This window comes from Epinephelus lanceolatus, chromosome 10, assembly GCF_041903045.1.
Source record: "Epinephelus lanceolatus isolate andai-2023 chromosome 10, ASM4190304v1, whole genome shotgun sequence".
Taxonomy (NCBI): domain Eukaryota; kingdom Metazoa; phylum Chordata; class Actinopteri; order Perciformes; family Serranidae; genus Epinephelus; species Epinephelus lanceolatus.
The window spans coordinates 2,392,052-2,414,515 of record NC_135743.1 but is presented as its reverse complement, the minus strand read 5'-3'; the positions used below and the strand labels follow the sequence as shown (position 1 = coordinate 2,414,515).

At 41.9% G+C, this 22,464-nt stretch overlaps 1 protein-coding gene across 1 annotated transcript in view; it reads left to right on the top strand.

Moving 5' to 3' along the window:
* tg (thyroglobulin) overlaps nt 1-21,394 on the top strand; it is a 30,395-nt gene extending 9,001 nt beyond the window's left edge. The window contains exons 15-49 of the mRNA XM_078171190.1: nt 520-623; nt 1,623-1,734; nt 1,842-2,003; nt 2,159-2,350; nt 2,633-2,760; nt 3,494-3,644; nt 3,848-4,006; nt 4,102-4,245; nt 4,369-4,533; nt 4,628-4,732; nt 5,976-6,085; nt 6,746-6,851; nt 6,972-7,172; nt 7,656-7,826; nt 7,940-8,026; nt 9,184-9,255; nt 9,687-9,824; nt 9,903-10,079; nt 10,243-10,357; nt 11,245-11,324; nt 11,682-11,828; nt 11,917-11,982; nt 12,613-12,747; nt 12,831-13,004; nt 13,110-13,314; nt 13,963-14,050; nt 15,722-15,872; nt 15,956-16,152; nt 16,515-16,688; nt 16,789-16,926; nt 18,180-18,367; nt 18,627-18,731; nt 19,072-19,212; nt 20,764-20,945; nt 21,144-21,394. Of these exons, the coding sequence (XP_078027316.1) occupies nt 520-623; nt 1,623-1,734; nt 1,842-2,003; nt 2,159-2,350; nt 2,633-2,760; nt 3,494-3,644; nt 3,848-4,006; nt 4,102-4,245; nt 4,369-4,533; nt 4,628-4,732; nt 5,976-6,085; nt 6,746-6,851; nt 6,972-7,172; nt 7,656-7,826; nt 7,940-8,026; nt 9,184-9,255; nt 9,687-9,824; nt 9,903-10,079; nt 10,243-10,357; nt 11,245-11,324; nt 11,682-11,828; nt 11,917-11,982; nt 12,613-12,747; nt 12,831-13,004; nt 13,110-13,314; nt 13,963-14,050; nt 15,722-15,872; nt 15,956-16,152; nt 16,515-16,688; nt 16,789-16,926; nt 18,180-18,367; nt 18,627-18,731; nt 19,072-19,212; nt 20,764-20,945; nt 21,144-21,244 (4,871 nt within the window). The 3' untranslated portion in view covers nt 21,245-21,394. The remainder of the gene's footprint in view (nt 1-519; nt 624-1,622; nt 1,735-1,841; nt 2,004-2,158; nt 2,351-2,632; nt 2,761-3,493; nt 3,645-3,847; nt 4,007-4,101; nt 4,246-4,368; nt 4,534-4,627; nt 4,733-5,975; nt 6,086-6,745; nt 6,852-6,971; nt 7,173-7,655; nt 7,827-7,939; nt 8,027-9,183; nt 9,256-9,686; nt 9,825-9,902; nt 10,080-10,242; nt 10,358-11,244; nt 11,325-11,681; nt 11,829-11,916; nt 11,983-12,612; nt 12,748-12,830; nt 13,005-13,109; nt 13,315-13,962; nt 14,051-15,721; nt 15,873-15,955; nt 16,153-16,514; nt 16,689-16,788; nt 16,927-18,179; nt 18,368-18,626; nt 18,732-19,071; nt 19,213-20,763; nt 20,946-21,143) is intronic.
* The last annotated feature ends 1,070 nt before the right edge of the window (nt 21,395-22,464 follow it).

Sequence of the window (22,464 nt, the reverse complement as noted above, 5' to 3'; positions counted from 1 at the left end):
ATCTGTCCGAAGCACGTCAGACGGTTTAAAACATTTTGTTGTTTTAGTCGATAATGGAAACAAAAGAATTTGACAAAAAAAATTCTGCTGTGGTCAGTGTTTTCTACTACTGCTTCTTATTCTGTTTCATGACGGTTGGCAAATGGCGTTTAAGGTGCATTACTGCCCCCCATGGTTGTATGGGTGGTTTAAATAAACGGAGGATATATTGAACACTAATAATAGCACTAATAGGAAAATTATATTTAGATAATAATTGTTATTGTTTTATCACCCTGCCCTCGTCTCACATACACCGTCCTGCTGCCACAAGTACTCACCATAGCACCAAATGTGGATTAATCCACCACTGAAAATAGTCCCAGTCAGAGTCTCCATTTCCTGTTTGTTTGATTCAAAACTACAGTGAGCAGCTGTGTTAGGAAATTACTGATGAAACTATATATTTGTGAGAAGTGTTGAATTATCCTTACATAGTGTGTGTGTGTGTGTGTGTGTGTGTGTGTGTGTGTTTTGTAGGTCTGACTCGCTGTCAGAGAGCTCAGGCTCACTCTCTGCTCTCTGGTTGGATGAAAGGATCTGACCTCACCACCACTTCACCATACGACCCGAAGTGTGATGAGGTAGGAACCTTTCTGACGAGACAGAAGTCAGACATACATTTTAATAATTTCCTTTCTTCAGTCTTGAATGTTGGTGATTTCTTTTAACTTCAAATGTATTTTAATTTTGAGTAACGTGACAATCTTAGTTTTTAAATTGTAATCATTGTTTCTTACATTATCTTTATCCTTGCTGATAATCCTGTTCACTGTTGCCAACTCCTCAGTAAGAAAAGTAGCAATTGGCTGTCCTAAAAGTCGCTAGAACTCGCTAAATGACGTCATCGCCTAATTTGCATAATTGTCCATATGCATGTAAATGTAATGGATGCTGTAGGAGAGAGGAATAACGTCGTGGGAGAGACAAAAACTGAGTAAAAAAACACCCTGAATATGTTTAGAACTACAAATGAACCTTCTTTCAGTAATTTATACAAGACAATTTTACATTTACATCCCGCCCTGACTGTAAACCAGGTCGGGATCAGCCAGCGGTTCCGCGCATGCGCGATTCACTTGCAGTGTGGACGCCGAGGGGTTAACATCTCCTGCTCTGACTGCTGCTGGGAGGGAGGACTGGGCCGTCTGTGAGTGCTTTGGGGCGAGAGAGGAGCCCACGGCAGCATCCGCTGCCCGTTGAGAAGAATAAGAATGATACGTGCTCTCACAACAGAGTGTCCAGAAGTCTTCAATAACATCAGAAAAAGTCGCTAGATTTGTCGATAGTCGCTTTTTTGAAAAAGAGTCGCTAGAGGGGTCTGAAAAGTCGCTAAATATAGCGACAAAGTCGCTAAGTTGGCAACATTGATCCTGTTTTATTCTACTGACTTTTTTGTTTATTGTTTGATTGTTGTAATTTTTAGTTCTACAAAATTGTATTTATTGTTGCATCACTATTATTATTTTCTGTGTTGTTTTAATTTTGCCATGTGAAGCACTTTGGGCTGAATGTTTTGTTGTATAGATGAATAAAGCTGAAGAATAGAAAACACTTTGAAACTTGTAAAAACTGTGTTTCAGGACGGTGGTTTTTCAGTGCTGCAGACAGGAGGCGCTGCAGGCTGGTGTGTGAACCCTACAACTGGAGAGACAATACAGACGGCCAAACTGAGCGCCGCTGGACAGCTGACATGTACGTACACACACACACACACACACACACACACACACACACCTGTTAGTGATGTGCTCACTGTCACACTTCAGTCTGTAAACTGATAAACTGTGTGGTGTGTTCAGGTCCCAGCTGGTGCGAGCTGCAGGGTTCCCAGTGTCGCCCTGACGGCTCCTTCATCCCACTGCAGTGTGATGCCACTTCCTGTTGGTGTGTCTCTGAGAATGGGCAGGAAGTGGGTGGGACCAGAACACTTCGACAGACAGGACAAACACCATCATGTGACCGTACGTGAAAACACGCCCCCTCTTAAAGTCATTAATATCAGGTTTACTGCTTTCTTCTCTGATTCACTTCAATATGTCACTTTGATCTTGTGGACGTTTTAGGAGCCTCAGTTCAGAGGAGGCTGCAGCTGACTGGTTGTTGTTCTCCTCTCCAGGCCCTCTCTGTCCTGACTCCGCTGTTACCCACGGTGCAATGGTGTGCCGCCCGGCAGCTGATGGTCAGCAGAGCTGCGACCTCATCTGTCACCGTGGTTACCAGAACTCACTTCCTGTCAGCAGCTTCCTGTGCGAGACTGAGAGTCAGCGATGGGTCGGAGACAATAAACCTCTGAGTGGAGCCTGTCAGAGTAAGAGCTGATCTTTAAAGGACCGTGCCGCTGTTTGTAAAGTCCACTGATTACATCATCACTGATCATTTTATAAATCATCCGTCAGGTTTTAGATTGATTTAGTTTGTTTCTTAAATTTTAGATGTTAAAATACTTTTGATAAACAAGAAATGAAATGTTGTCAATATTCTTTGATCTACTGTCTGCTCCACATAGCACAGCACATTCTTTCTTTTTACATAAACTGTTTCACTTTGTGTGTGTGTGTGTGTGTGTGTGTGTGTGTGTGTGTGTGTGTAGTCTCTCAGCCTCTACATTTGGTGTCGACCTCTCAGCTCTGGTCGTTGTCGTCGTCCTGCTCTCAGATCAGCAGTTTACAGTCTCTGTTGTTCAACAGGATGACCAGCAGGGGGCTCTGCTCTGCACAGGTGAGCTCACCTGAACTCCACCTTTCACTGCGACCTGATACTGAAGACTGCCGCACTGCTCTGTGTTCATACACTGTGTTTATACACCATGTTAATAGAACATACACCAAACTGTGAGGGCCCGATTTCAAAAGAAGAAAATGGAAGAAAAGTTTTGCATGTTAGAAATTAAATTATAGGAAGTCAGAATTCAGGTGCTGAATGATGTGGTCATCCAAAATCTGACTTAACATTTTGTAGTTTTATGAAACCACAATTATCATGTAGTTTTTTTCTTTTATTTGTTGAAAGGGGCCTCTATTACATCACATTGAGAATTTTTAATATTCTAATTGTGATCATTCACAGGTGATTTATTTATTTAAATACATTTAGAATTTGAAATGTTTTTCAATAACCAACATGATTTAATAATGAATGAACAAACATTAACACATTAGGAAGCTCTCACAACTCCACCGAGGCTGCTCTCAATTTATTTTAGAATAAAAAATTATTGTGTATTTTTTATTTGCATTTGGATCTGCATCACAATGCAGAGCATCATGGGATACGTCTGAGTGCAGTTCAATCAGGAGAGACTTGTTCTGAGAGAGAAGAATATTTATTTACATGTGCACATGAGAAATGCCAATCTTTGGGCTGAACTGGACGTTAGAGGTTAAAGTTAAAGTCCATAAAATATTCACAGGAAAAAACCATAAATGTGTGTCTGTGTTTTTTGTGTCTGTAGCTTCCCACGTCCGGTCGCTCGGTATCAGTGTGTGACGACTCATCAGTGCGTCTGCAGTGTGACAGCAGCGACATGTTGATATTAACCATCAGATGGACCACCGGCCTGTCTGACCTCCCGACCTCTGACCTCCCTGACCTCCACGATATCGGTGAGCAGAGACAAGCAGCACTGAAACATGAGGCAGCAACTGTCCACCACACTCCATTTAAAAAGACTTAATACAGTCAAACAGGTTTTTATTTTTATCATTACAGAAGTTTTGATTTTTAAAAAAACATTTATTTATTTGTTGACATGTTTTGTTTTTTAAATGTAACATGGTTTAATGTTGTTTGTCTTTTTAAATCTCAGGCCTGTTTCTAAGTGAGTCCAGACTTCTGGAGGGCGTTCAGAGCCTTCTGGATAATATCCGATCCATGCTGACATCAGACCCCAAACTGGTTTCCATGACAACACCAAGCTTCGGCTGTTCCCATGGTTACCACCTCGACAGTGACGGTGAAGGCTGTGGTGAGTCAGTTCATGCTGTTCATTCGTCGCAGTTGACAGTTAGATCTGATCGGTGTGAACGGCGATTTAGTTTCTCTCTGTCTCTGTTTTCGCAGTCATGTGTCCGTCTGGGAGTTTCTCCAGGGAGGGGGCATGTCTTCTCTGTCCTCAGGGGACCTATCAGGATGAAGAGGGGCGGGACTTCTGCAACAGGTGTCCAAGAGGCTCCTCACCTGCTGGAGCTTCATCTGTCAATCAGTGTGAGCCCTCAGTACAAACATGACGTGAACTGAAGCCAGTGAACTGCAGGTGTAGGAATATGAGTGTGTGTTTACCTCTTACCTGTGTGTGTGTGTGTGTGTGTGTGTGTGTGTGTGTGTCAGGTGTGACAGAGTGTCAGAGGCGGGGCCTGCGGTGTTCAGAACAAGGTGACTTCCTGTCAGCGCAGCCTGACTTCCTGTCCGGCAGGTGGAGGTGTTTCAACAGTGAGGGGGCGGAGCTTGAGTGGACCAGCAGTGAAAAGCCTCTGACTGATGACGAGTGCTCAGGTGAAATCTCAGCAGCCAATCAGAGAGCAGTTTACATTTATCTGTGTCTTAACTGTGACGCATTTTGTAATGTGTGTGTTTGTGTGTTTTGCAGTTCTCAGTAGGTTTCAGGCTGTTCCTGGATCAGATCTGATTGTCGGAGCTGAAGACGCTGAAGTCCTGCAAACAACAACCTCTGACCTCACATCCTGTGTCCAAGGTGGCGCACACACACACACACACACACACACACACACACACACAAGCTAAATAATTTATTACTGCACATCAGTATCATCCAATATTCGTCTTGTTGACTGACATTGGCCTGTCAGCAAATAAGATGACCTTCACTGATGGCGGTGGCTGAAATTTTTCTGTTGTGTCACATCAGTTAAGTTCAGCTAAAAAGCCGAGCTCAAAGCTAACGGTGTCCCGTCGTCCTGGGGACTATAGAAAACAGAGGGTCGAACAGAGCTCTTCCACAGGACGCTGTCAGGATGAAAGGGCGCAGTAAACTCACTATCGTCATGTCAGGAGGACACACCCTGCTGTCTCCCTGATAATACTTTATTGTGAGCTACAAATCCGTGTTGACATCAGCAGGAGGAGACGCTAGTTAACGTTAGCTTTTAGCAGCTGGTGGCCGGAACTAACTGCTGATGGGGGTTGCATTGAGTTATATCATGATGCATTCAAGCTCTGTTCAGTTAAAATGAGTCCTGGGATAACGTCCTCATGATGCGTTCAATGTAATCTTCACAGATATATAAAACAGATACTAGAGAGGGAATTGTGATATATATAGTAAAAAGGCGTTTTTTTAAGAGTTTCATAAATCAGTACGTTTCCAGTCACAGTGACGTGGAGCTGCAGTTCCAGCTCAACAAGGACATTTAATTGGACTCCTGTCCTTGTCCCAGTATACAAGCACAGGAGGGGAATCCATCTATTGAATTGGCTTCTTCTTCTCTTACACATTTAATGCTATTGGACTTCCGGGTCAAAGCCCGGGGCGGGAACTGTGGAGCATGCTCAGAGCGCCTCGGCCAGTTTGGGTCTGATTGACTGTATACATGCAGGAGTCACATGATCTGGGTGTGTTAGTCCCACTGTGACAAATTCACTGCAGGACCATTTCACTCACACTGACATGTTTACAGGGATTTTAAAGGTCCAGTACATCAGTTTTTTCTATGTCATGTAAACAGACTGAGTGTGTATGATTGAATTTATTCAGAGGTAGAGTTATGAAGAACCGTTGTTCTGATGAGTTTAGTTTAGATTTCCCTGTTTCCCTGCCACTAAAGAGGGAATAAATAACAATCAAAACATCTGTATCTACCAAATTGTTGTTTCAAACATTGGTATCGGTCCAGAATTTCACCATCAGTGCTTCCTTAGTTTTTATCTTCTGTATTTGTGCGCATGTGTTGACTGTGTGTCTTCTGTCTTTCTCTCAGCATGTGCAGTGGAGCCGTCCTGCCACCATGTGGCGCTGTTCAACAAACAGACTCAGTGTGAACTGTACAGCACGCACACACTGAACACACGCTGCAACACCTCCCAGCAGGTATACACACACACACACACACACACAAAGCTTTCCCAGTAATAAACTGACATGAACTAAATTGACAAAAACTAAAGGAGAGAAGTCAACTACGACTCCCAGGGTGCACTTCACCAACAAACATCCAATCACAGAGCCTCACATTCTGATATCAGCTGTAGTTGAAGATTACAGTTTTTGAAACTTGATGAAAACACACAGCTGTTTAAAGGTCTGATTCTGGATCAGTTCTTCACCACAGCAACAGCAGCTGAGGCTCATGGGTAATGTAGTATTTAGAGCAGTCCACCAAACTGACAGAAAGAAAGTCTGATGTGTCACAAACAATTAATTATATTAATTGTAATTATATTGATTTATACATTAAATAATTCAAACAGATGGTCAGAACATAAACACACACTCTGACTGTGTTTCCCTGTGAAGGAGCTTTTATATCATCAGAAAGATTTTTAATACTTCAGGAATCAGCAGATTCTCAGGCTTTATAACATCATTCAGTAAAATAATAATCAGTTAGAAGTCTGAAATAATGTGTGTTTTTATCATGAATGATTTATTAAATCCTTTTTTAACACTATATCATAATTTATTATAATTACAGTAAATCATTTTCTACAGTCGTACTGATAAATGTTGATTTTTCTTTTATTCTTTCAGACAAGTGGGTTTCTGGGTAATCCTCAGGCTGAGCTCTTTGATTGGCTGAGCTGCTTTCTTAAAGTGAGGGGCGGGGCTTCAGATCTACTGGTCATCAGGAAGAAAGGTACTGTAACCACGGCAACTAGATGACTGACATCAACAAATATAAAAAACACACACAGACGTCACTGTAACTGTTCATTCACACTGTCTGTGTGTGTGTGTGTGTGTGTGTGTGTTTCAGGTGCGGAGTTTGCCTCTCGGCAGCAGCAGCAGAGTTTTGAGAGGATGAGGATGATGAAGGCAGTCTCAGGTGTGTTCAGGACTCAGGTGTTCTCCTCCAGACGGACGTCTCTCTCTGACGCTCATCGTTTCTGTCAGGACGCCTGCAGCCGTGACGCCTGCTGCGACGGATTCATCCTCAACCAGAACGTCCTGAACGGAGGTGCGTTACCATGGAGACACTTGACTAAAGTCATAAATGAATGAATGAATGAGTGAGATAACAAATCAGTGAGATAAAGAATGAGTACAGTTGTTAGTGAGCTCATGATTGGAGAAATGATTAAGTGACTAAACGACTGAATTAGTGATTGAATTAATTCGTGAGTACACAAAGGACGTGAATGAGTTAAATTAATAAATGAATGAGTGAATAAACAGATTCAGTGGATGAATAAATTATGTATTCATAAATCTATAAATGTATGAATCAATCGAGTGAAAGAAATAGGGACTGAACAAATGAATGAATGAAGGGATTAAAAAGTTAAAATGTGAACTGATTAATGTGTGATGTGTGAATAAACAAGTAGAGTGAATTAATTAAATATGAATATTTGAGTGAATGAGTTAATAAGTCAATGTATCAAACAGTTATTAAATGATTTGAATGAATGGATGAACTGTCTGCGTCTCGCCCCCTCAGGCTCTCTGCTCTGTGGTTGGCTGAGGGCTCCGTCAGTCTTGATGTGTGGGGACCGGGACTGGGATGTGATTGGACAGGGAAAAGCCAGTCGTATCTGTGGGGCGGGGCTAACTTACAACGAGCAGCAGAGGAGCTTCGTGTTCGACTTTGGAGGACAAAAGTTCACCATCAGTAAGAAACAGAAACTAAATGACTGGAAACAACAACTGACGTCGTCAGTCAGAAAAGTAAAAAAAAAAAAAAAAAAAAAAACTTCTGTTTCCTGTTTGTGTTTTTTCTTCCAGCTGATTCGTCTCTGCCAGCCGACAGTAAGAACAAAAAAGACTACCAGGCCTCCATCATCAGTTTCCAGGCCCTCTACCTGAACACTGGTACCCAGAAACATTTTAATATCTTATCCCATTATTCCTCCTCGCCATTCTTTATAAAAGGTACGATCGCAGAATGGCCACAGTCGGTAGTTTAGGTAGTAACAATGCAGAATCGACATCTGTGTAAAAGGGACAGCTGGCAGGACGGGACCATAGACGGGACGGGCATGTTATATGTGTGACCCACCTCCCGGAGATTTAAAAAGCAGCTGATAGCAGTTAGCAGCTAACTCAAAGAAGAACAACAGCTGAAAAAGTTGGGAAAACAATGAGATCCTGGTAGTGCTGGGCGATATGGAAAAAATCACACGATATTTATAGAGTTTTGATAAATAATCATCAGTAATGTGAATGAGGGGGTAAAGGCCAATAACAGAGCAGCTACAACAGTCTGGTAAGTTCAGAAAATGACATCACTTCAGAGAAATACAGCTTTTAAAACCAGGGAAAAAATCAACACTTCAGATATTCATTTTCATATTTTCATTCATTAATGCTGACACATATGTTAAATGTCACACTTGATGCTGTTGTGTTAAACGTTACACCTGTCACACCTCTTGTGCGATCACGATGCCGGCACGCTGTCTGAAATGTCACACTGGGGCGTCATGATGCTGTATGAAAACACAAAGGCAGCTTACTGAAGAGACTTCATAGCCGCCCCATCACGTGGTGTCTGTGTAAAAAGGCTTTGTCATTTTGTAACGTTCTAAAGCTGCTTTGTAGAAAGTTAGCAAAGAGTAGTGACAATGAAAGTCTTCTACCTGTCAGGAGCTCTACACTCACATACTGAAGGAAAAGGTCCTGCTCCAATTATTCAGTAAGAACACATCATATCTTTTGGTTATGTAACCTGTGGTTGAAGCCAGACAACGTGATTTAAAGCAGGTTAAACACTGCTGACATTTCCTCTTATATTCAATCAATATTTATAAAGAGTAATAACAGTCATTTCTCTACCACGTGTGCCACACATTGTCCCAAAAAAATCACATCTGCCGTCCTCTAACAAACAAAGCATTGAAAGTTAAAGGTCGCCCGTTCCTGCGCTCACACGGATCAGACAGCTACAAGATAATGACATGAGTGTGAGCAGTGTTTCTATCTCAGCGCTGTTTGTTCTTCACTGTTGTTGTTGTTGTTGTTGTTGTCAGATGCTGAGTCAACAGCTGGTGGTTCTGGTTCCTCTTCCTGTGCAGCAGCAGAAGTCGGTCCTCCTCTGGACGGTTCGTATCACCCCTGAACTCACAGCTGCTCCTCTGTGTGCAGTTTGTTCACAGTCAACAGATTCTGTCATTTCATTAGTGTGGATGCTTCAGCAGCAGATGTTCTTATTGTTTTATGAAGAGGCACCTCTGCTGAGACGTTGAAGTGTGATTGTATGTATGAAAGAACTAAAATAATGAGTTCTTCTGATTTCTGAATGTTTTTGTTCTGTTGTTTGTTTATTTGTTTGTTTGTTTATTATGGTAACCTGAATAATTTTGTGTGTTGTAACGTTGGTTGAAGAAAAAAAGACAAAAGTAGTTTGAGAAGTACCTCAACATTGTACTAAACTACAGTACTTGAGTAAATGTACTTAGTTACATTCCACCACTAGTTGCAGCTCTGATACAGAGGTGACTCAGATGTTGACTGTGTTTATTTGTGTGTCCAGCGTCAGTGCAGCTGAAGTTTGAGTCTCTGTCAGAAGATGACGTCCTTGTGGATCCTCAGAGAAAACTCCCCACGCTCTCCTTCTGGCTCAACAAGAAGAACTATGACTCCCAGCAGGCACTGCTCTGGTGTCTCACACGTACGTTACATGGAGACCTCAGAGTGTTTTCTTCCAGACGTGATCAAAATGAATGAATGTTGTATAAATGTGTTTCAGGCTGTGACGCGGAGCAGCAGTGCTCCATCGCTGACGTCAGAGACGCCGATGCTGCAGGTTTCTTCAGCTGCTCGTTGTATTCGGACAGCAGAGTCTGTGGAGCCTACGACAAACCTCTGAGACAACCCTGCCGCCCCCTGCTGGACAGAACACCCAAGAACACCTACAGCAAGAAGGGTAAACAAAACTGACTCTGCTGCTGCTGCTGCTGCTGCTAATGGTCGCTTATGTTCAGGTTTAGATGAGACCCTTGATGAGCTGTGTAGTGTGAACAAGGCATAAGAGGAGTTACAACTGGAGGTTGATGTAGTTTTACATCTGTGTGTGTGTGTGTTTTCAGTGGATCTGTCTGGACCGGTGAAGAGTTTCTATGAGAGAGTTTCCTTCCAGAAGATGGTTTCTTACTCTGTTCGCAGCCGAGTCAGTCTGAGAGAAAACACGCCGCTGTCTGACGGGTAACACACACACACACACACACACACACACTTTCAGATTTTACCGAGTCATAACTTCTAATCTTATTGTTGAAAATTATGTTTTCATATAAGGATAAACCTTCATAATGGGCTGAGAAACTTTTCTTAACTCCTATAAAACTGTTTTTACAACCCATCTGGATAATTTTAAAATGTTTTGTCAGAGAGTTTAAAACTAACTTTATTTATATCAGACTTTTAGACACAGTGAAAACTCAGTGTACACAGAGAATGAAGTCAGAATTTCACGATAAAATGTTGTAATAGCTGCATTTATTCAGCACTTTATCCTATAATTTACCTCTTAATCACACACAAGGTTGTGAATTGTGATTTCAACGTTACGACCACAAAGCTTCAGAACAATGCCCTGAACACTGTTCAGTATACTAGAAGACTAACAGAAAAATGTAATTTCAGTTATTAAAGACAGATATCAGTTCCTTAAATGTTTTTGCAGTTGCGGAAAAAGTATTAAAATCTTATACTTGTGTAAAAATACACTGAGACGATTCAAAACTAAAGTCTCACAAGTAAAACAAAATGTGCACAAGAAAATATAAAACCAGTAAGTGGAGCTGTCAGAGGTAAATATTGTGGTTATTACTGCACTATATTTGTCTGAGATGAAGACGAGTTAAAGTATAAAGCTGCATAAAATGGAAATACTCAAGTATTTCATGTACATGTACCTCAGAACTTTGCATAAGTACTTGAGTGAATGTATTTAGTTACTTTCCACCACTGCATTTTGGAGATACAGGTTTTTCATCTGAAAGCAGCCTCCAGCATGATGTCACCAGGCTCTGTGTGTGTGTGTGTGTGTGTGTGTGTGTGTGTGTGTGTGTGTGTGTGTGTGTGTTCAGGTTCATGGAGTGTGAGCGGCGCTGTGATGAGGATCCTTGTTGCCGTGGCATTGGCTTCGTCCGAGACACCAAATCAGCAGGTAGTGATGCAGCCCATTTTTATTTTTCAAAAGAAATAGAATCTTACATTCATGTATTTATATTAGAAACTGGAAACAACATTTTGGAGGATCATAAATTAAAAAAAAACAGGTTAATATAGTATATATATATATATATATATATATATATATATATATATATAATTTTTAAATGTAGATCTAACAAATCATACAACACTAGCGGACATTTACAGGAACAGATAAATACTCAGGCTGAATAATGTTGAAATGAACAAACAGAGGAAACAAGAGTGGGAACAAAAATCTTTATGATTTGTTAAATCTGTGATTTTGTGTGTGTGTGTGTGTGTGTGTGTGTGTGTGTGTGCGCTGCAGGTGGTTCGGGCGTGGTGTGTCTGGCTCTGATCAGTCTCGGGGTTCAGACCTGCAGTGAGGACGACTCGACGACCTGGAGGACTCAGGACTGTAAACCATCTGTAGTGAAGACCTCACCAGACCCCTTCGGCTGGTACCAGAAACCTGGTACTGGATACAGATACACACACTACACATGTATAAACACACACACACAGGCAAAGTGTGTAATCTGATAACATGTTTGTGTTTTCAGTGAATCAGTGGACATCTTCTCCGGCTCTCTGCCCTCCGTTCAACCTGCCGCCCACCAAAAACAACAGTAAGACTGAAAAACTACAACAACAATACTGCTGCTGCTCCAATCGTTACTACTGCTGCTACTAAAGCTGCAGAGGCCATTACCACACGACCAAGTGCTGCACTTACTACAAGTAGAACAGGCTGCAGTGAGAGTCTCTCTCCATGGGATATTTAAAAATAGCAGCTTTGTGCATTTAGTCCTTCTCAGGCAAGCTCAGGGGTTTAGTGTTGCTGTAGCCCACAGGAAGTGAGGATTAGAATATATGACCTTCACATAATCCGCTCCAAATTAATCTATATTTTTAAAGTCATTACTAAAAGTGTGTGTCATATAAAAACTAAAGTGATGGTCAAAGTTGTCACAGTGAAATTTAAGGTGTGCTGATGGATTCACGTCATCAACTCATGCATTGAGTAACATTACAAGTTAACGTTCCACCTTAAAAGTTGCCGGCAGTCGGCCCAGTGAATGAAGTTATTTTTTTCTCTTTCATTTTATAGTTGTAGTTTACTGATGTATGAACAGAGGTTACATAAAACCAGAGTGACCGTCCTCTACTGACCAATCAGACTGCAGGGTTTCTAGCTCCACCTTTTAGTACCAGATCTGTGTGCTACTTAATTAACAACTTAATTATTTGTGTCTCAGTGTTTCTGGATCAGTGGCGTCTCCTCTCCAACTCATCAGTCCTCGTCGACCCGTCTGTCTCTACGTATGATGTCATCCACGTGAGCCGTGACATTGCCACGGACCAGGATAAGACCAGAGACTGGTGTCTCCACGGTAACCACTGTTGATAACATGCACTAGTCTTTGTGATGTACTTTACCGTCCTCAGGTTACATCATCACTACTTCCTATTTCAGCCTGTCAGGAGGCGGAGTCTTGCGTTGCTGTGTCACTCAGTGAAGAGGGGTCTGCCACTCGCTGCATCCTCTATCCAGACACATCAGCCTGCGGGTTAAGCTCCGCCTCCAGCCCTGCTTCCACCTGCAGGCTGGTCATCAGGGAGCCCGCCCCCCAGGTGTATCTGAGGAAAGGTGAGCCAGTCACAGCAGAGAACAGCTGATCACAGCACAGTTACTGAGAGGCTGAATGTTTGATCCCTCATCTGTTTGTTTGTATGTTTGTTTGTTTCTCCTCAGAGCGGTTGCCGTTAGTTACATCCGTCACCATCCCAGGTCATGGCACCTTGCAGGGCGTTGCCGTGGAAACAGCCTTGGGCTCAGATAGGAAGACTGTTGTCCAGTTCCTGGGAGTCCCCTACGCCCGTCCACCAGTAGTATCACTCCGCTTTGAAGATGCTCAGCCAGCTGATTGGACGGGAACCTGGGACGCCACCAAACCACGGTAACTTGTCTGTGTCAGTGACCACCTGTCTGACACCTGATTAGTCTGCTGTGCTGTTAACGCCCCTCTGAGGTTACAGTGTTCATTACAGCCACAAATATGAACAAACAAACCCAAATGTAATCTGATCGCTGATGATCTTATTTGTTCGACTCCCTGCCCACTTTCACTCTGTGTCCGTGTTCACACGGAGGCTCCGCCACATTGACTGTCGTCCCAAACCAGCTACTGAGGAGTCGGAGTGAGTTATAAACCCTCCGACAGCGAGCCTGCACCGACTTACTGCTCCAAACAAGAAAGTTTTGTGATTACCCTTGCAAACGTAAACAGCTCAGACTAAGACACACACTTTTATGCCTAAATATTCACTTAAAATAAAAATAAAAGCAGTATGTAAACTAGAGTGTGTTCAAGGAAAGGAAATTCACTCCTGATACTGAGGTGTATCTGAACCTCTTGTTTACCTTTCTACAGGTAACATTTTGAATGCAGAACTTTAGTGAAGTATTTTTACATTTAAACAAACGATCTGAACACTTCTTTCACCAGATATCAAATTATTGGGCCAAAACCTAGCAGCTAAAACTCTGCAGTAAAGAAGCTGTCTGCCTGCCTGCCTGTCTGTCTGTCTGTCTGTCTGTCCTTCAGTCCCAGTTGTATTCAGCCAGGTGATGTCGAGTCTGCAGCCTCCAGTGAAGACTGTCTCTACCTCAACATCTTCACTCCTGCTGCTGCAGTAAGTCAAAGGAACAAACACATCAATACATCAACAGTTACAATCCAATAATAGATAATATTCTGCATAATAAATACTTTAACTTTTGGCACTAAGTATATTTTGATGCTGATTACTTGTGTACTCAAACACATACTCTGCAGGATTTTCATTAAAACAATGTATTGACTTGAACAAAAGTAAAATCCCTCTGATAACTGCTCCCTCAGTTTTCCTCTGGTACGATAAGCCACGCTCCAGCTGATGTTTGACCAGTATTTATTCTCTTCTTCACCACAACAAAATCTGCTTTTAACAAGCAACACAGACACAAGCATTTTGTCAGCACAAAATAAATCCACAAACCTGAACAAAATGTCAGTACAAAATAAAATTACAGTCACACTGTGCGCCTTCTAAGCAGAACTTTAGCAGGTCTTACAGTCCTTTAATGTTCTTTCATGGAAGTTTTTATTGGACTTTTTATTTTTTTTATCCAGGCAAGACGATCTACAAATGTGAGACATGATCCAGAATCATGTCCTTTTACATTTGGGTTGTGTAAAGTCATATCTGCAAAGATACAGCGTGATTTGTGAATGTGTATAACTTGCTTTGTAAACATGTCTTTTAATTTCACATAAAAATGTGACAGGTTTTATAAATATAAAGAGTTTCACCACAGCAAATGAACGTGAAGTCATATTTACACATTTGTGGATCCATCTTTACACGTGAGACTGTAACTCCAACTCTTACTGCAGCAGGATCTGTAAAAAATATCTGTGTGAGGTGCAGTTACTCGCCACATCAGCAGGTGGCGACTTTTCCTCACACGTGATAACTGTACCAAGCAGGCTGAAACAAAGAGCCTATCGAGCATTGACATTCTTACCAACAATCTGACTTGACACTACACAGACATAAAAAGAGATGTTTGTGGATCATGGTCCACGTCTGAAGATTGTCTTGTTTGGGTTATTAATCTTCACCGACGAGCATCCTGTAACCACCTGTGCGTCTGGCTGCTGTCAGCGTACAATTTCCCTGATTGATTATGTGAACACTGCCCCCTGGCCATTGAGGCAATACACACTGTGACCAGTAGGCGTCAGTAACACTCCAGAGAACTCACAAACATTTCAAAACATTTTTTCTGTTATAACATTTAAATCTCTACAAAGAAACACGTCCTCTGGGACAGCTACACCTCTCAGTCATCAGTGTGTGGTGGTGTATTTATCTGCAGAGACTCCGCCCTCTGCCTGGATTTCCTCATTGTCTTTTGTCTGTGTTTGGGATGTTTATGGACGTGTGTCCCCACAGAGCTCAGGTGAGGTCGAGGCTCTAGGAAAAGGTAACGCCCAGGTGCCAGAACGTAAGCTGCAGGCGTTCAAGAAACAGACCAGAAACCAGAGTGAATCTGGGGTCGGAGTGTGTTTACCAACAGGAACTGACAATCCTGCAGAGTGTACATTTAAGGAAAATTCTGAAAGCAGGACTGAGCACCTCCTCCTCCTCAGGCACCCAGAATAATTTCAGTGTTCACATCAAATCAAAAAACTGTACAAATGAAGGCTGGAGTGAAAAAACATCTGTAGATTTTAAATAAAATTTGAGGGTTATTTTAAAGGGAACATCAGTGAGCTCAGCTGACTTATTTGTGTGTGTGTGTGTGTGTGTGTGTGTTAGCAGGGGCGTGTCCCAGTTCTGGTTTTCTTCTTCAACCCATCGGCCAATCAGAACCCAGGATTGTTGGATGGCTCCACCCTCGCCGCTGTGGGTAATGTTGTCGTGGTAACAGCCAGCTACAGGACGGCGGCGCTGGGATTCCTGAGCACAGGTATGAAATTTAAACACACACTGCATGTTTGTACACACACGTCGCTGAACTGCATCAGTTACTATAAAAGTCTCTGTCTGCAGGTTCATCTGGTCTCCGTGGTAACTACGGTCTGTCGGACCAGGAGGCGGTGCTTCGTTGGGTTCACGCCCACATCTCTCTGGTGGGCGGAGACAACAGGAGAGTGACAGTCGGGTCAGAGCGACGTGGTGCTGACATCACCAGCCTTCATCTGCTCTCCTCTTCCTCTCCTCCTCTGTTTCAACGTATGATACTGATGGTGAGAACTTCTCCTCCTCCTCCTCCTCCTCTGGTTCACCTTCAGTCTGTTTATCTTTGACTCCTTCAGAGGATCATAGAAACTCACCTGACACCATCTGAACAGTCATTACCTGAATGTAGCAGCACTAATGAAAGTGTGTTTTAACTTAAAATGTTAAACTGATTTCAACATTTTCAGAACAGAGCAAAACTTTAAAATTTTGTCAGTAGTTTAATTTCCCACCAGAACAACAGCACATGAACGCATCACAGCGAGACCTCTGTAACTGAGTTTAACACCGAGCTGTATTTAAGATTTGTGGCTTTAACTGGACGACTGATTGACTTCATATTTCTGTCTGTGTGTTGTTCCTCCTGCAGGGCGGCTCTGTGTTCTCTCCATCACTGGTTCAGACTCCCTCCGCCTCCAGAAGTCAGACGGTCGCTCTGGCCAAAGAGCTCGGCTGCGTGACCTCTGATGACACTGACGACAACAAGATGGTCGCCTGCCTCAGAGCGACACCTGTGCACACGCTTAACGCTGCTCAGACCAAAGTACAGTTAAAGCTCAGGCGTTTTATCACGATGGCGCGAAAGAAAGAAAACTCCAGTTTCCTACATGTCTCACCGTCCTCTGTGTGTGTGCATCTTGCAGCTGTTGGCGGTCAGCGGTCCGTTCCAGGCCTGGGCTCCGGTCCGTCAGTCCATCTCTCAGACATCCCTCCACAGAGTCGACCTGCTGCTGGGAACATCAGAACACGACGGTCTGATCAGCCGAGCTCGTAGGATAAAGGTCAGAGGTCACTACGAACAACACTCATGACAGATTTCAGTGAGCAGTGATGTAAAATCTGAATTTGTGCCAGAACGGTATGGGGTACTGACTGATGGATTTACTGTTCATTAGATAGCAGGTGACACAAGAATTAGCGAGCTAGCACAGCCAGCCAACTTTCTTTCTGACATTCCTGGAAGTAGACCGGCAGCTGGGACCTTAGCCGCTGTAGGAACTCTAATTCAGCCAGTGTGACCTCCGGCCCCGGGGTCGCTGGGTCCAACCTGTGTAACTGTAGCAACAGACAGTTTGCTGATCCAGCAGGGACTCTGGGCGGACAAGAGGCCAACTTTTTAAACCCCTGTGAACATGTCAGTGTGAGTGAAATGGTCCTGCAGTGAATGTGTCACAGTAGGACTAACACACCCAGATCATGTGACTCCTGCATGTATACAGTCAATCAGACCCAAACTGGCCGAGGCGCTCTGAGCATGCTCCACAGTTTCGGCTTTGACCCGGAAGTCCAATAGCATTAAATGTGTAAGAGAAGAAGAAGCCGGTAACAACATGGAGAAATCTACATCCAGAGCCGTGACTTTTTGGACGCACCAAATGTACAGAGCTGTAAAGTTGTCCACCATGGTAGCAGTTAGCTGCTAGCTAACCGTAGCTAACTTGTTTGTCCATTGTTTGGTCTGTGACGTAATAGGTCAACAGGAAAAAGGTCCAATACTAACAAGCTGAAAGGGGGCATATCTCCACCTATCGTAGAGGAGTCGCACATACTTGGCTCAATAAATGGATTCCCCTCCCGTGCTTGTATACTGGGACAAGGACAGTAGGCCAGTTAGATGTCCTCGTCCAGCTGGGACTGGAGCTCCACTTCACTGTGACTGGAAACGTACTGACTGTGACTGAGGTGTAATTTATTCATTCATTCATCTCTCCCTTGTCCTTCTCCTGATCAACTCTGAGGGAGGAGCCAACAATCTGCTGGAGCTCTGCTAAACTCAAAGCCCGCCCACTTTTAACGCACCAATCAGATACAAAGGATTCGATTTAATCCCTCTTGTAACTGTAGACAGATCAAATATTTTGTTTCACTGGGAAATGTATACTGCATAAATGTAGAATACTCATGATACAGAAAACTGAAGAAGATGGAAAATGTTCCACTTCCTGTTCACCAGTACTGACTGCACTTTTTTTCTCCTGATTGAATGTTTTAACTTTAATTTCTTGTCATTGTCATCCTGTGTGTTTGTGTTCAGGACTTTGAGGCTCTGCAGGGTCGAGCTGACGGTAAGACGGCGTTTTACGAGGCTCTGAGTCGCTCATTGGGTGGAGCGAAAGGAAATGAGCTGCTGAAGGACGCGGCGGCCTGGTTCTACTCTCTGGATCACAGTCCCTCACCTGCCGGATACAACCTGTTCTCCAGAGCGCTCAACAACGCCACCAGGTCACATACAAACCTCAGTTCACTTTGATTTAGTTCAGTGAGTTTTTTAACCCTGTGTGTACAGTGATGCTGGAGGAGTGCTGAGAAGATACTGAACAAAAGACGTGTCTGAACACAAGAGCTTTAATAAGCAGGCTGCTGATGTAGGCCTCTTTTTGATTTGCCAGGATGTGTCATCGTGATGAATGCCTGTTTAAGCTCGTATACTGGACCACACAGACAACTCCAGTAACCAGCCCTGTTTGTTTGTTTGTTGCAGAGATCTTTTCATCATCTGTCCCACTCTGCAGATGGCTAGCCACTGGGCTAACAGCAAAGCTAATGTCTTCCTGTACCACCAACCTGCCACCAGCGCTCACAACAGGTACATGATCAGATTAATGACACGTCACCTGCTGCACACAACACACAACACAACAATGCTAACATGGTGATGATTAGCAGGTATAATGTTTACCATGTTCACCATCTTTATCCTAGTGTGTTGGCGTCGTACTGATTTCATCTCATGTCCACAGAAACCTTAATTCAGATAACTAACGTTTTAGTTGTACATGATGACTCAGCTAAAATGAGAGCTCACTTGATAGTGTCAACATAACTTTGACTTCTGCAGCTTCAGACTGTTCTCTCTCCCTGTAACTGTGACTGCGTGTCAGAAACCCAACTGATCAAAGATATTGATGACTGTTTCCTGTGGTCAGGGCCGATGTTTCTGTTCCTCTGGACGTTCAGTTCGTGTTTGGAACACCTAATCATCCCATGAGTTCTCAGCGTTTCACTTCCTCTGATCAGCGCCTCTCTGTGGCCATGATGACCTACGTTTCCAGCTTCATCAGGACCGGGTAAGATTAATGTTTGTTTCAGATTAACACCCGTCATAGAAACGCCTGTTAGATTAACATTCATTAGATAAGTGCTCATTTAATGAACTCTTATTTTAAATTAATGATTGTTAGCTGTCATTAACTATTGAAGGGAATGGGAAAAGTAGTATAGTATGCCATAGTGTAGTATGTCGACTTTTTCACCAAGAAAATCATAGTATAGTCCGTCGACTTTTTTCCACAAAAAGTCATAGTATAGTCTGTCGATTTTTTTTTTATACCAAAAAAGTCATAGTATAGTATGTCCACTTTTTTAAAAAAAAAAAGTCATAGTATAGTATGTCCACTTTTTTAAAAAAAAAAGTCATAGTATAGTATGTCCACTTTTTTTTAAAAAAAAGTCATAGTATAGTATGTTGACTTTTTTTTTTTTTAACCAAAAAAAGTCATAGTATAGTATGTTGACTTTTTTCCAAAAAAAAGTCATAGCATAGTATGTTGACTTTTTTTTTTTTTTTAACCAAAAAAAGTCATAGTATGTCGACTTTTTTCCAAAAAAAGTCATAGCATAGTATGTTGACTTTTTTTTTTTTAACCAAAAAAAGTCATAGTATAGTATGTTGACTTTTTTTTTTTTTAACCAAAAAAAGTCATAGTATAGTATGTCGACTTTTTTCCAAAAAAAAGTCATAGCATAGTATGTTGACTTTTTTTTTTTTTTTTAATCAAAAAAAGTCATAGTATAGTATGTCGACTTTTTTCCAAAAAAAAGTCATAGCATAGTATGTCGACATTTTCGCCACAACAAGTCATGGTACATTATTATTTTTTCGACAAAAAAAGTCATAGTATAGTATGTCGACTTTTTTTTTTTTTTTTTTCACCAAAAAAGTCATAGTATAGTATGTCGATTTTTTTTTTTTTCACCAAAGAAGTCATATAGTATGTCGATTTATTTTCACAAAAGAAAGTCATAGTATAGTATGTTTTTATTTATTTATTTATTTTTTTACAAAAAAGTCATAGTATAGTATGTCAGTTTTTTTTCAAAAAGTCATAGTTTCGTATGTCGAAGAAAGACAAGACAAATTTACTGCAGGGTAAAAGCATATTTATTTACAAACCAACAACAATAAAGAACGTAACAGACATAAAGGTCAGTAATATCTGTGTGTGTGTGGAAATGTGAAGCAAATAATTAGAAGCACGGCTGCACCCACAAAGAAAGAGAGGACAACAGACGGAGGTATTTATGGACGGGGCACAGCAGGCCCAGGTATATCTCAGCGCTGATGACCCTCCATTCAGCACCTGTAACACACAATCAGAAAACAGCAGTACGGGAACACAGAGACCCCTAGTGGAGTGGAGGGGCTGTCACAATACGATCACTTTTTTCTCACTTTTTTTATGACATAGTACACTATGACTTTTTTACAGTGGTTAAATTAACGCTCGTTATAATAACACACCTCAGATAAACACAAACAGTCAGAGCTACATTATTAATGACATTACAAGTGTTTGATAAAGAAATTCATTTTTTCTTTTTTTTTTTTTTTTTTCCAGGAACCCAAACCTGTCAGGTGTGTGGGCGGAGTCAACTCTGCCGCGCTGGCAGCAGGTCCTGTCTTCTGAGGCCCCGCCCACCTACATGCAGCTCAGTCCAACCCTCCAACATTATCAGGGTCTGAGTCAGAGCGCCTGCTCCTTCTGGAGCCAGCTGGGAACCAGACTGACCAGTCTGAGCGGTCAGTACAATCCAGTGAAGTCTGTTCTCCTGGCCTCTTCTTCATTGGTCAAACTAATATGTGTAAACATATACGTGTATTTAAATATATACACTGTTTGTTTTTGCTCTAAAATCTAAATTAGTTGAGACCGATCTGTCTGTGAACACGTCGACATGTGTTTTGTTTCTAATGTTTCATCTGTCTTTGTTTCCTCAGGTGAGTCGGGGGCCGAGCCGGTCCAGCCTGCGTTGACAGCTGAGCTCCCAGTGGCTGCACCATCCAGCCAATCACAGACTGAGAAAGATGCCTACAGCTAAACTAATGACAACATCATCATCATCATCATCATCATCGTCCTCCTTCACTTGGGGTGACATCAGTTTCCTGCCTCCAGATTCACATTGATCTCAAACTGAAGAAATCTAACAACTTCTGTCGTAATCAATAAAAAGCATTTTAAACTCTGAGTGTTGTCTCTGTGTGATCTGAGCATCAGCTGCAGTTCCTCTAACAGCCACTAGATGCTGCTGTCATCAACTATTGAAGTGAATGGGAAAATCCTAATGATAAATCCTGTGTCCTGACTTCATACTTCCTCTACATACAGTGTGTACCAGTGGATCAGTGTAGCCAAGTGCGTTTTCAACTTCCCCATGACTATTAAAAAACACAACATGCTGTACTATGACTTTTTTAGCAGTTTTTTTCGACATGCTATACCATCATTTTTTTCGACATGCTATATGACTTTTTTCGACATGCTATACTATGACTTTTCTCGACATGCTATACTATGACTTTTTCGACATGCCATACTATGACTTTTTTCGACATGCCATACCATGACTTTTTTCGACATGCTATACTATGACTTTTTTCAACATGCTATGCTATGACTTTTTTTCGACATGCTATACTATGATCTTTTTAGCATTTTTTTTCGACATGCTTTACTATGATCTTTTTAGCAGTTTTTTTCGACATGCTATACTATGACTTTTTTTAGCAGTTTTTTTCAACATGCCATACCATGACTTTTTTAGCAGTTTTTTTGACATGCTATACTATGACTTTTTTCAACATGCTATACTATAACTTTTTTCGACATGCCATACTATGACCGTTTTAACAGTTTTTTTCGACATGCTATACTATGATCTTTTTAGCAGTTTTTTTCGACATGCTATACTATGATCTTTTTAGCAGTTTTTTTCGACATGCTATACTATGACTTTTTTTAGCAGTTTTTTTCGACATGCCATACCATGACTTTTTCCACATGCTATACTATGACTTTTTTAGCAGTTTTTTTCGACATGCTATACTATGATCTTTTTAGCAGTTTTTTTCGACATGCTATACTATGACTTTTTTCAACATGCTATACTATGACTTTTTTCGACATGCTATACCATGACTTTTTTAGCAGTTTTTTTCGACATGCTATACTATGATCTTTTTAGCAGTTTTTTTCGACATGCTATACTATGACTTTTTTCAACATGCCATACCATGACTTTTTTAGCAGTTTTTTCGA